A 14,444-nucleotide genomic window follows, 5' to 3' on the forward strand; every position below is an offset into this window, starting at 1 on the left:
GACAACACATGTCATATCACAATATTACGATATCCAAAATCAACACGATATCTAGTCTCATATCACGATATCGATATAATATCAATATATTGCCCAGCCCTAGTTAGTAGTTTGGTGGAAGTATTCCGGTTAGGCAAGACATCTTAAATCCAGTGTTTTAATCATTGCTCTGAACCAATCTTTCTTGACGGTCTGTAGGTGGATTGTTATTGCGTTCATAATAGGCCTGCCCGATATTGGGAAAAAAACTGACATTGTGATATTTTTTTTCATGCGAAATATATTGCGAAAAAAATACTAATAAATAGCTCTATTTGGAAATAATAAATCATTCTCGACTACTGGAGTGATTTTGTAGGGGAGTGCACCTACATGGAAAATAAAAATGAAAAAGTAACTTTTCTTTGTTGAACTTTAATGCTTTACAAACACCAAAGCAAGTAAGCGCTGCGACTACTCTTCTGAAGTGATTTTGGAGAGAGAAATTAGATGGTTAAATACACTGGTTGACTGACATGACACCATTGCATTCATATAATACTATCAATCCAGGCTAAAGTGAATGATATAAATAATGCATGCATGTTGCTTCCTCTAAATTTCAGGTTGTGTTCGACTAGCGGGGCCTGCTTGTTTGTTAGATAAATTGATCAACATAGATTGTGATTGGTGGTTTGCTGTACATGCAGACCTGCATGTCACACACTAGCAACAAACTGTGTATCCAAGAACACTTAAATCAGTGTAAATAACATTATATCAGAAACAGACTGCTGTTGTAGATTAGTGTTACGTTTCCAGCACCGCGGCTCCGAACCGTAACGTTAGTTGGGACAGACACCTTATTTCTGTAGGCTAACTATATTAGCTTTAGCCTGGCTCGTAGCAGCTTTCTGCAGTGAAAAATGGCCGGGAGACGTAATTAATTCGCATTAATCAGGGGATTTATTTCGTCTTTGCAGCTAACATAAAACACTGACTACTGTAGCTTCACTACCCATGGAAAAGTATGTGCAGCAGCTGTTGCTTACGGTACTTTTCTACACACGGAGAGCCTCACTTCCCATAACACCTCCGTCGGACTAACGTTACGTCACATACACACGCTGCCCACATGGCTACCTGTCTTAAAAGGGGAAGGTAACAATCATTGAAAAGGAGAATGGTGAAAGTTTACTTTTCTGTCAAGCAGCAAAAAAGTTTTAGCGTCAACATCGCAACGTCCTGCGATGTGACTATCGCGCATGCATACATCACGATGTAGACGATAAAACAAAATATCATGCAGCCCTTGCTCCACTGCATGCTTGAGGTAACAGGTCTTAATGTTAGCGCGCCCGAGTAACACGACCGGCTACAACAGTGACTAAATTATGTTGGATTTTTTTTAAATTTCAGAACAGCAGACGGATCCTCTCTTGTGCACACGTTCTGCTGTATCTCCGGTCTTTCTTCATCCTCTATCTTTCTTCTCTGTTCTTGAATGTGCAGTAGTGACCGGAGCTTCTCCCAGTTTGACAGACGCTACCTGGTTAGCTAGCCACTGTAATGTTACCCAGCATGCCGTTCGGCGGTGTAAATTTGTAAATGTACAATTATTAGTGTTACAAAGTGATTATGTCACAAATTGTTGTGTGCTATGGTGTTTTGTCCTGTTAAAGAGTTAGTTGTGGGTTATTAATTGTCGTGTTATATACTATAAGTAAGAAGGGTATGCAGTTAATAGTGGTCCCGTTCTCAATTCACTCACAGTTTGATTCTGCCGTAGCGCTCTCTGCTGCATGCTGTATTATGGTAAATGAAAAATTCATGTAATTCGTGAAATTAACACTCGCTTAACCACGTCATAATCCCCAGCTCCGCCCTCTTATCAAAAATGATCACTTCTGGCTCCAAAATACCAAGATGGTGACGAGCAAAATGCCAACTTTAAAGTGGCAGTCCACAAACCCATGGGTGACATCACTGATGCTACGTCCATTATTTTTACAATCTATGGTTACAACGCACTAAACCTCTCTGCTCTGCAGGGTGTGCAGTGCGGACATCGGCACTCAGAATGCCGTCCATTTTCCAAAATGCAAAGCTGTCTCCAAATGAATTATGCTTGAACCTGCATGGCATTGTATCTGGTTTGCCATGAGCTTGTCCAGTGTGACTTAGGCCACGTCCACACGTACCAAAACGATCTTTTTTTTACCCATCTTCCCTGGTTACGTTTCAAGAATAGTTGCATCCAAACGAATCCATTTGTAAATGACTCAACACGCTACTTCATATTCCAGGCCTATAGGCGGCGCTGTTTCTGCTACAGAAATTCACCAAAAAACGGAGAAGAAGAGCATAGTCACTTCCACTTCCCATCATAACATGACTAGACTATAACGTTCTCTTAATACATCCGTGGACTATAATAACTTTCACCACTGCTCATTTTATAAAGGCCGCCGCAAGAAAACGTGTCTTTGTTTACATTGTATAATGTACTGTTGGATTGCTTTTTATTTTGCAATTCTGTCAGACATTGTTCTGTTGTTTATTTCTAAAGAAACACGATAATGTATAAAAGGCTCCATTACCTTGTACCTCACGTTATGGCTCCGTAGCAGACGTTTTTGTAAAAATAGGCTAACGATTGTGTCATAACCACGAGACTTACTGTCGCATAGTAGAGGATTTACCGTATAGTACAGGAGAAGCTCGCAGACTTACATTAGCTGTTTAAGTTTAATTACTAATGTTAACTAGCATTTTAGTTAGCAATAATTAGCCTGTGCCTATGTTATCTCCTTACATATACCTACGTTCTCCATCTCTGCAAGATTGGGAATGATTGAGATTTCTCTTGGCACAGCTACCAGAAGACTTCCAACTTTCAGACAGGTTGCTCACGGCACATTTACGTCGTCTCTCTCAGTTGGAGGCTGCGCAGTAACGCTCGGCGCTCACCGGAAAAGTGCTTCTAATGGCCTTCACTGGTCTCCGTCCAGAGCAACGGGACCTGTTGGTCCACTCTTATATACTGCCTATGTGTAGAATCCAGGACCGGCAGAGGGAAGTGTCAGGGAGCAGAGACAAGTATTTAGATGAAGTGAACTGGTTGGACCATGGAGATGGGATATGCTCGCTTAGCTTCACCGCAGTTGTGTGTGTCAGTGGCCGCGGGTAAGAGAGGGTGCAAAAGAGGTCGAGGGGTGTGGCAATGACATCATTGATATGAACGTATGCGGTTTTGCCATCCAAACGAACCAGGTTTCAAAAAAGTGCGTTTTCAGGCAGTGCGTTTACAGTATCCGTTTGGATGATTGGCCCAAACGATGCAAAACGTGCGTTTGCATCAAAAAGCGTCTCCGTGTGGATGGCCCCTTAGGTCCTCCCGCAATACTAACTAATCGGCATGTGAATAGAAATGCAAATGTGGGAGGTGGGGTTTGCGCTGACCCTCTGGAATGTTAACTGCCATGACTGAGTAATGTAAAAGGTTTTACATTTTATTGAGGCTAATTCACGTTCTAAAAAAAAATATATATATATTTATTTTATTTATTTCAATATTTTGCCATGCTTAAATGAAAAAAAAACTTGAAATATTAATCGTATTACATGACTTATTTATTCTAATCCTAAAAGGGTTAACAACATATGCAACCAAAATTATAGCAAAAGGCTTGCTAGTTTTCTAGGAGTCCAGTTTTCTCTCAGACCACTTGAATTAAAACATGCTGAAAGTCTCCAAAAATAAAGTGCCTCCCCCAGCTTCAATAGAGGGCCGAAAATAAAAAAATATTTTTCTGCCCGTACCGCACGGTATGAACCTCCTTGGTATAAGAGGTCTGTTGATAAACAGCAATAACGTGGAGATAATGTGATCAAACAACGTTTAAGTCAAAGAGTGGGTGGGTGTGGTTCCTGTAAACCTCTCCACTCCACATGAGAGGAACGGGTTATATGAATGTAAACCTCAAACCTGACCTCAAACTAATAATATCTCCCTCCACTGGTGGCTCGAGCCATTAGGTAAACAATGAGGAGCTTGATGAGATCAAGACCATTAATGTTTTCTTATCAGCTCAGAGGTTTTGGAGAGTTCCTATCCTCAGGGTCCAGAGCACAAAGCATTTGACCCAGTTTTCCTGCCTTGTGGAGCACATGAAAAGACCAAAGGACAATCAGGCAGACGGTTTTAGAATCACTGTTACAATGAGAGGAAAACACAACTGCACACCAGCCTGGGTGTCACTGAAAACACATTAAACAGTGGAAACACACACAAACACAACTAAGTTTTCTTCCATTGCCATCACTGACAACACAAAGAGAATTACCAAATGTGATTCAAAATGGCTAATACACAGAGGCATGTCTGGGTATTACAAAGTCAGCTCATCATATTTTACAATAACTTAAAATAATTTACAATAACTGAATGCAGCTAGAGGTTTACCAGTTTCAAGTAAACGCACCATTTAGTCCCGTCTGTGTTGTTTTTCCGACAACAGCAGTGACCATAGTGCTAGTTTGTGTCTTTAACTGCAGATACCGGTACCCAACCCCGGCTCTAAGCCCCCTATTCTCGGGTAACTCAACTACCAACTGCCGCTGATGCGACAGAGCTGTAGCCGCTCTATAAACTGCTTTTAACATGCTCCATTCGTGTGAACATTCAACTGCTATTAACATGTGCTGTTCACATGAACAGAACATTGCATTGTCTGTATCTTTTCATGGCAACCCTCCATAGAAATTTGTCAGCTTACTTTAAGTAACAGTGACAGTAAAAATTTATTTTATACTATTATTATGGTTATTAATATGGTTAATAAAAATACTTTGCAATTAATCCGCGGTTCACATGCATTCCGAACCGTGAGTGTTGATCCGTACGGACCATGGATCAACTATGGTCCGTTACACCACTAGTCGAAAACTGTTGCTGTCCTGGAGTGTAGCTCATTTAGAAGAACCTAACGTAAGAAGTTTAAACATTCTGCGTTTCTTCTTTACAACACGTCAAAGAAAATGTCTGTGTGTTTCTGGCAAGCTGGCTGGTAGTGTGTGGTCCCCAGTGTTTACGCACACAAGCAGTCTAATCTCCAGCCTGATCAGCCGTATGGGTTTGATCACCCGTGTCACAACCACCATAAACACAGGCTTACAGTGGGCACCAAGAGGTGACTTCCTAGCCCTTACCTCTGTGGTTCTCAGACCTTTTTCACTGCACAATGCTTATTAAGTAATCTCTTTAAAACATATGGCTATGATGGTGATATCAGATTCACAATGCATTTTACCAACATATTTTGCATATTATATGTGAAATGATGGTTCTGCAGCACTTGTTTCGCTCTTTTAGAAAAACCCTACTTATCTCTACTGCCCCTCTATGAACTAGTTGGGAATGTGTCCAGTGAGGTAGCACTTTTTTAACACTGTTGACTTTTTACCCTTATGATTTCGTCAACTAACCTCCAGGTAAGCTTGCAGTATCCTTATCATATTCCTAGGCAGACCTAAGAACACTCTATACACTGCACAACAGATGAGACACCTACCTTGAGTGATACTCTTATTGTTCCCATCCTGCATCTCAGACACAGTTTTTTTATGAAATGATCACACATAAAAAAATGGTTAAAGCTGAAACACTATGAGAGACGGCTCAAATTGGGAATGTGAGGGCATAACAAGCATCATTAACAAACCATAAAGAGTACTGACCAGCAGCCTATATTCTAACTATGAACCAAAAAAAGATAGATTGCCCAGGCATTGGTTTCAGCAGTATGTATTCAGTTGTAGTAGCAGTAGCAGCATGAAAGTAGAGGAGGAAGTCTGAACAGTTGACAAGATGCATTACTTACCGATTCATCCAGTGCAAAACGCAGACAGCCATGTTCGTACAACACAAAGAATCGCCGTTGCCATTTCTGTCAGGAGAAATACATGCAATGAGAAAATCCTGATTTTGAACCTTAGTAGGTGGTTTTAAGCCACAAGAAGACAGACACATTGCTCTTTCTCAACAGACCAAAAACAATTAAGCATTAGTGTAGGGACAGTGAATGGTGCTATGGACTAGTATTCCTACTACAGTACATTTCTGTTAATTAAGGGGCGGTACCAGCATATTTGTGTGTACACCCATTTAGTGAACAAACACAGGCCTATAATGCATGCTCTTACCCGGGATCTCTGCATAGGATTGTCAAAGTCAGTTCCCTCAGGGGCCAAGCATAGCCATCCACCATAAATAGGTTTAGCCTGTAAAAGAGAGAAGGGGAGAGAAAAAGAGCAATTTAGGTAATCATTATAACTGAGGGGGATAGGAGGGAGAGAGCTTATGTAAATATGAGAGAGAGGAAAGACATTTGAGATCCAGATATTACTCTATTCTCATGGTGCATTTTGACACACACAACCAGTTAGTGAGCCTTTTTGGCCTTGTTTGATGATGACATGTTTAAGGTCCTTACTTTCCTGTTTACCCACATCAGATGAGGCCAGTATGACAAATACTGATTGACTGACTAGTTGCTAGTGGTGTAATGGACCATAGTTAATCCGTGGTCGGTGCATGTCACGCTAGTTAACACTAACGTTATACTTGACAGCAGGTAACGTTAGCTGGTAGCTGGATTAAATATGCCTAAAATGCTGACAGCTAAACGGTGTAATGTGTGATTGTATTTCACTGTAGAGGATTCCAACACCGGTACGTACAACGGTGTGCAGCTTAGACACAAACTATCACTATGGTCATCGGTCACTGATGTTGTCGGAAAAACAACACAGACTAGGGTTGTGACGATATCGTCTATCGTGATGGCTGGCTGACATCCCGATGGAGAGCCACCATCGTGATGCCACGCCCCCTACCCTGTCAGACACACGCTAATCCTAGTCGCGGGCGCTGGACGGGAAATTGACAACTGTGTTGGTCTTAAACTAGCAAAGACACTTGCGTCGGGCTTTGCACTGTGCTGCGCAGGGTACAAGATAGGGCCCCTTAAGTGGAAGCTACTTTTGTTCCCCTTACGTGCAACCTATTTGTGAAACAGACCATCGCTTTGAGCAGACTGGATTGGCTATTAGTGATACATTCTCTCTCTCTCTCCCTGTCAGCATTAGCTCGCTCTACCTGGACTAGTAGAGCATGCGGTAGTTGAGAGAGAAAAGGCGTTAACGTGGAACGCTATCACACTTTCCTTTCTCCCCTCATTGGACTAGGTTTATGGGCACTGCTGTACATCAATAAGTAAGTCTGACGTCCTGTGGGTACGGACGATGTGATGTGATGCAAGTTGTAATTTACTGACCAGCAGGCAGCAGCATAGCCATGTAATACTGTCTATTTACAGAGGGCATTTAAATGTATGTCTGATCGTTTCTATGTTAACTGTTAGCTCATAGTAGTAGAAAAAGGCTCTCCCGTGTGTAGAAAAGTACCGTAAGCGGCAGCTGCCGCTGACACAGTGATGCACATGCTTTTCCATGGGTAGTGAAGCTATAGTAGTCAGTGTTTTATGTTCGCTGCAAAGACAAACTAAATCACCTGATTAATGCAACGTAATCACGACATATCCCGGCCATTTTTCACCGCAGAAAGCTGCTACCAGCCAGGCTAAAGCTAACATAGTTAGCCTAAAGAAACAAGGCGTCTGTCCCAACTAACGTTATGGTTCGGAGCTGCGACGCTGGAAACGTAACACTAATCTACAACAGCAGTCTGTTTCTGATATAACGTAATTTACACTGGTTTAAGTGCTCTTGGATACACAGTTTGTTGCAAGAGTGTGACATGCAGGCTCTGCATGCACAGCAAACCAACAATCATGATCAATTTTAATCAATTTATCAAACAACCAAAGCAGGTCCCGCTAGTTGACCACAACCTGAAATTTAGAGGAAGCAACATGCATGCATTATTAATATCGTTCACTTTAGCCTGGATTGATATTATATGAATACAATGGTGTCATGTCAGTCAACCAGTGTATTTCTTCCTAATTTCCTTCTCCAAAATCACTTCAGAAGAGTAATCACAGCGCTTACTTGCTTTTTGTAAAGCATTAAAGTTCAACAAAGACTGGTTCACAATAAGAAAATTTCCTTTTTCATTTTCTTTGTAGATCCACTCCCCTACAAAATCACCCCAGTAGTTGAAAATGATTTATTAGTAAATAGGGCTATTTATGTCCTCTTGTACAAATTAGTCTTTTTTTCATATCGCAATATATATCGCAGGGAAAAAAAATATCGCAATGTAAGTTTATTCCAATATCGTGCAGGCCTAGTATGTTGTAAAAATAAAAAAAACCAATAAAAAATTGATCTAAAAAAAAAAAACTGCAGCTGTTTCCTCTCCATTAACGATGACAGCCACTCTGCTTTAAGCGTTATCCATTAGCATGCAGCTCTCATAGCAACACTCACTCCCCCACCTCGTCCACAAACTATCCTGCTGGAAGGATCTGATTATTAGTCTACTATTCTAATACTGGCCCTGTTACTGCTCCATGTCACTGCATGCCTGACATAAAGATATACGTGCCTTGTTTGAACCTGTATGGATGTGCCTATAAAGGCAGTTTTGATGAGCAGAAACCATTAAAAACAATAAGTTGCATGTTGTGACCCACATAAATCAAAATCAGTCTGGTAATTTGGCAGAAGATGACCGACAATTTCAATCATATGTTCTCCAAAGCAAGGAGCAAGAACACATCCCTGCATTTGCTTACACATTTACAACACACAATTGCAGTAACTTCCTCTCCAATGATCCTGCACTAAAGACCGCACCACCACCCTTTGAATCTGCAGGTGTACTGCTTTCTTCTTTTCACACATCCAAACTAATGTGGATAAATCATGAAAGTAATCTGTAAACCAACAATAAGGCTTTTGACATGTTTACATGTCAGTGTTTTCTCTTCCATTATAGGGCTTATTTATTGCAAAACAACTGAGAACATATTGCAGTCAGTAACTGCACTGGAACATTTGGTATAAGCTATAGGCTTTGTAAAGTTTGACTGTGTATCCTTATAACCTCACATGGTGGGATGTTGAGCAGCAGCCGCTGGGAAACTCTACTCTGATTTCCCAACCCCACACTTCCTTTCTCTCCTTGTGTCTCCTGCTCCCACTCCAAGTTCCATCATATCCCTGCCTGTATTCCACAGTCTCTCCCATGTAAACCTAGACTGTCTGCATCCTTCATCACTGTCTTGCCTTCAACCACATCTCCTGGATACCATGATCACTTTTCTCAAATAGTTCATGTGATCAAGTGAAAACAACAGACTTGAAAGTTGAGGGGAAATAAAAACTCAGTTTGCACATAAACTAAAAGAAATGTCAACTTGTTACACTCCGATTCAGGCCTGGATTGGCTAATTGGGAGCACCAAGAGAATTCCCGGTAGGCCAGTCTGTTTTTTTTCCCCGCAAGGGCCGGCATGAACAAGCAAACATGATCAGATTAGTTGCAATATAATCACTTTCTATGCCCAAATGTTACTAGTGACTCATTATGCTTTTTATCATCAAAAGTAGGATAGTAAATAAATATACAAGCTCACGACTGAAAGGGAATAGGATGTAAGTAACATGAAATATTATACAAATTTGTATTTATTTTATTTATTTTCAAGGTTTGGATATCTGATAGATTCTGATATTGTTGATTAAGGTTGTGTTGTTGTAAAAATGTCGTTAACTGTTATAATAATAATAACAACACTTACTGTATTTGCACTGAATTGGAAATTATATTTTACAAAAATACACTGAATTACAAGGCTGTAGAGAACAGTGCACTATTGCAGACTTATATACTAAGGTTTTAATTACATTATTTTAATATAGTCAGTCTGACAGTCTCCACTCTAACCGATTTCTGTAGGGGGAAACCAACACCCTAACTAATAAGGGTGTGAATCACGATTCAATTAAAAAAATTGATTCTCGTTTCAAAATCGATTCTCGATTTAATACATAGGGGTGCCAAGGATGTCAAGGAAAACACAAAATTCTGGTGGCAGGTAACAATTCAAAACATAATGGAATATAATGCAGTAAGGGGGCTTTCACATCCGGAACCTGGGCCCAGATCTGACTACACAAATTAGTCAACTCTGTGAAGTGGGCAGAGAATCTGAATCAGAATTTTTAAAATCCTAATGACACCAAACAACTCCCAGCCTACCTTTTATTCTAGCAGTTTTGAACAAAGAGATTGTTCATAGACAATACAGTCCTTCCGACATTCACATTTCCCCTTCCCCATAACTTTTCCACATGAGCTATCTGTTTCAAAGCTGCATTCTCAAGCTCCAGCTCCCTTTAAGTTCTGAATAACTTGCATTTAATTTTGGGCTCAGATTTACTTAACCAGATCATCTATTCATGGTGTTTTAACAGCATTACACCACTTTACAGGAGCTTTCTTTTCATTGGGTTATTGAGTTTATCTCCTCTAAGTTAGCGTGTATGAGTTTCTGAATAGTGACATTTTACAAAGTCTAACCCTTACCTTGAGCCTTTTCAACAAGGTTCAGAAGTTTAACACTGTTTATGTGGTGTTACATAATAATAATAGTTTTAGGCCAGTAATTGCCTGCTGTGTAGCCCTTACTGGTTCGAGGACTGTCCAGACAGAATCCTTACAAAGCTCCTTATGCAACTGAGCTCTCCACTAACTGTTTGGATAGGTGACAAGAAGAAATGGAGAAATGTTTTTAAGATTATTTTTGGGAGCTTTTTTCTTTATTATATAGTATAGATTGATATGAAAGGTGGGACAGTTGGGATGGCATGCAGCAAAGGGTCGCAGGTTGGATTCGAATCCAGGCCACTGCTATGGACTAAGCCTACATGGGGCACACACTTTACCGAGTGAGCTAAAGTACACCCCAGACTAGAGACCAAAAGCCTATGGGCGACTGTGACAACACTGATGAGCAAGGACCGATGACATCAATCTCGACATAATGGCGCGTTCATGCCACCTCGGAATAACAGGGACCGCCCCCGTGATTACGTTGTTTTTCCGACTACCAGTGTTCACATGGTTAGGATGGTCGGGATGCGTGTTCTTCTTCTTCTGTTATATTGGCGTTTGGCATAACAACTTGTTGCATGACTGCCACCAAATGTTGGGGCGTAGCCTAGAGCATCAGGTGTGTGAAAACCTGGTGAAAACATGGAGGCTACAATAATTTGCTGCTGTTTTCTTATGCGAGCATACAAACAGCACATCGTCAGGTGTTTGTGTTATCTGCAGGACAACGAACAGGAATGGACACGGATAATGTGTTGTTGTTTTTTTTATACATAGGCCTATTTATGAATAATTTGAAACATGTTATGTCTGTGTATGTTTCTCAGCAGAGGCATTTGTCCACAATAAACAGTTTATTGTCATTGAAATATGTTCAGTGAACCAAAGTCGCCTACATCAAACGTCAGTTGTCAACAACGCGTCACCAACTGGGAAACTCGGTTAGCAAAATCTGGCCCGAGTTTCCCACCTCTGATTCCGACAGGAAGGGACGTGAATGATGACGTCTCGGAAAAACGTTTTTCCGATGTCCATGAACGCACGGTAAGCCTCTCTGGTTCCAGGTGTCATCATACAGGCTGCGGATTGGACTGCCAATGCACACAGTGCTTAAACTACCTAAACAGCTATTTTGTATATATTTGTTTATGTTTCTGTATTTATTGTTTATTCGTATTCATGTTTAATATGTTTGTTTGTGTATATGCATCAATCCCCAAGGCAAATTCCACGTAGGGTAATTACTGTGGCAAAAAAATATTTTCTGATTCTGAAGAGTGTGGGCCAGGTCACAGGGAGATTAGAGGAAGTGATGTAACCATAAACCGCCTATCCTAACACAAGAGTAAGAAGGGTTAACCTGCAATGAACTCAATGCAGCAAGCGACACACTTTTGAAAAATAAAGCAAGTGGGTGCCCCCACACACTAGCAGAGGAAAAATGATGCTGACGTTGCTGTTCGGCTCTTAAGTCACGTTTAAGGGCCCATCTGGGCCTTATGTCTGGAAACAATTACAGAATACAACAGAGACTAAACTAATGATCTGAGAGAGAAACCGTGACTCAAAAAACATGCTTACAATATGATCTTAACAGCTGAATGGAGCTTCCACTCATCTTTGTTCTTCAATCAGATCCCCATTAGCTTTGACAAAGTGGTCACTAGTCTGCCTGGGGTACACACTAAAAACAAACAACTGCAGATAAACAACAGCCGAGGGCTACACAATGAATCCCAGAGAACAAACTGGCAGGCATTGTAGCAAAAAGAAATCCACAGGAATTTACTTTCACCCCTCTGGTTCAGTCAAATGGAGACAGGCATAAGAAAGCAGTGAAGCTAAGTCTTGTGCTTAAGCCAAAACAAACACCCTAACTTTCTCTACATCATAGCTGTAATGACATTGTTGCCTATCAAGTACTTTAAGATTGATTTTACCATCAAACATATATGGGGACCTTAAATTATTAACGACACTAGGGAATATAAAAGTTATAAATGTTAATAGTATTGTTCGTAACATGCATTGCTTACCTGGGTCAGGTCCTGGTCCGTTAATAGATGCAACTCTCGTGGTTTGAAGCAGTTCTGACATTTACTTTTGTTGAAGAAGTTAGCCTGGAATTTCCTACAGGGGTTTTCTTTTGCGGCAGACATTATATTTTACCTCTTTTTAAACTATCTAGAGTAATTTCTCTGGAGGATTTGATCAAAAGTGGCGTTATCCCGCTGTTTTCTTGTGCGTCCCTTCTATCCCAACTTCGAAAAAGCTCCAGCACTCCGATGCATTTTCAAGTACAAAGACCAGACAGAAATTGAGTTATTCGTTGACAAGGTTCAAATCAAACGCTTCTTTTGGCTGTTTAGTTGTATACAATCGCTGCTTCCCAATAAATAATGACCTGCCATCAAGCCAGCCTTTTCATCACTCAGTCAGTGATGAATGTTTTTCAATCCATGGCCTGCAACCACAAAGCGGAGTATTGAGAAAGGTGGCTAATATCCTGTTAGCTTGGTAGCGGGTTTCCAAATCAATAACGTAATGGCGTACGCCACAAAAACAACATTTGCACACAGCTATCACCTTCAAGCTCCGAGGAGATAGTGTCCATTAAGTAACAAGTTACAGAATCCCATGTGAATGACCCAACCCAAAAGAAAGCTTGCATGCAGACAGCAGCCTTTTCTCCCAGTCGCGGCAGTCTTTTCTCCCAGTCCCAGCAGTCAGTCCATACGAAGTTCATCCACTGCTCTTTTGCTATGGTTAGCCCAGTTAGCTGACTCGCAGATAGGCTAGGTAATGAAATCCTGAAACGCGTCTTTAACTTAACTTTAAAAAAAAGCCAGTCCGAAAATCCAAATGATTCGTGTTTTTTCCCAGGTAGAGACGCTGCACCTCTTGCAAAGCAAGGTCAGTCACAGAGGGCAAAAGTGGTATTTAGGATTGGTTCCATAACTAGCCTGGTTAGCAGCAATAGGTCTATTTTCTTCTTTTTCCAACGGAGCGAAGGGGAGCAGGGAGCAGAGAGCACACAAGCTCCTGAAATTCTACGGAGTCTCGCGATGACTGCTCACTGTCGCCGCCCATAGACGTAGATTCCTCATTGGCCAAATACGTGTACGCGGCCGCCATATTGGGACGGATCAGCCCCCCCTTCTAATGTATGTATAGCCGATGTCTGTCGAGGCAGGCGGTCTATTCACAATTTAGCCTATTGATAATAATAATAATAATAATAATAATAATAATAATAATAATAATAATAATAATAATAATAATAATAATAATAATAATAATAATAAGTGGCGTTGGCTCAGTTGGTAGAGCAGGCGCACATATACATAGAGATTTATGCCTTGACGCAGAGGTCCAGGGTTTGAGTCTGACCTGTGACTTCTTCCTGCATGTCTTCCCCCTCTCTCTTCCCTTTCTCACCTAGCTGTCCTGTACATTAAAGGCGGAAAAGCCCCCCAAAAAGTCTTTAATCTTTAAAAAAAAGAAATTAATAATAATAATAATAATTTCCAACAGATTTCAAACGGTTTGCTTTGCTACAAATGTCAGACATGTATTTATGATACATGACACTTGGGTAAATTAAAGATGCAAGTTTTCATACCAAAATACCTAATCTTGTGTAGATAGTAAAAGTTTGCGGTTTTGGGATTGACTCGAGGAACTGCAGTTCAGCCTCGGAGCTGCCGCAATAACACACATGACAAACATTTTCGATTAGGCTACTAATTGCATAAATGAAAAATACTTTACCTGACACAAGCTAGATAATTAAATATCAGGACAGTCACTTAACTTTATGTTAGTTTAAAAGAAGGATTAACGTTACGTTTTGTGATATTATATTCAACACGTTACCATAT

The 14,444-nt window shown here is 40.7% G+C and overlaps 1 protein-coding gene across 4 annotated transcripts in view; it reads right to left on the reverse strand.

Annotated features, from left to right (window-relative positions):
• The window catches only part of LOC116034873 (myosin phosphatase Rho interacting protein), a 75,493-nt gene extending 61,864 nt beyond the window's left edge, over positions 1 to 13,629 (reverse strand). For 2 of the 4 annotated variants that reach the window (XM_031277630.2, XM_031277631.2), the window contains exons 1-3: positions 12,600 to 13,629; positions 6,184 to 6,261; positions 5,862 to 5,927 (exon numbers count right to left, since the gene is read on the reverse strand). In XM_031277630.2, the coding sequence (XP_031133490.1) occupies positions 5,862 to 5,927; positions 6,184 to 6,261; positions 12,600 to 12,722 (267 nt within the window). In that variant the 5' untranslated portion in view covers positions 12,723 to 13,629. The remainder of the gene's footprint in view (positions 1 to 5,861; positions 5,928 to 6,183; positions 6,262 to 12,599) is intronic. The other 2 variants (XM_031277633.2, XM_031277632.2) reach the window with 1 other exon arrangement.
• Positions 13,630 to 14,444: the final 815 nt, after the last annotated feature.

The sequence above is a fragment of the Sander lucioperca genome, chromosome 22 (genome assembly GCF_008315115.2).
Source record: "Sander lucioperca isolate FBNREF2018 chromosome 22, SLUC_FBN_1.2, whole genome shotgun sequence".
Classification (NCBI taxonomy): Eukaryota; Metazoa; Chordata; class Actinopteri; order Perciformes; family Percidae; genus Sander; species Sander lucioperca.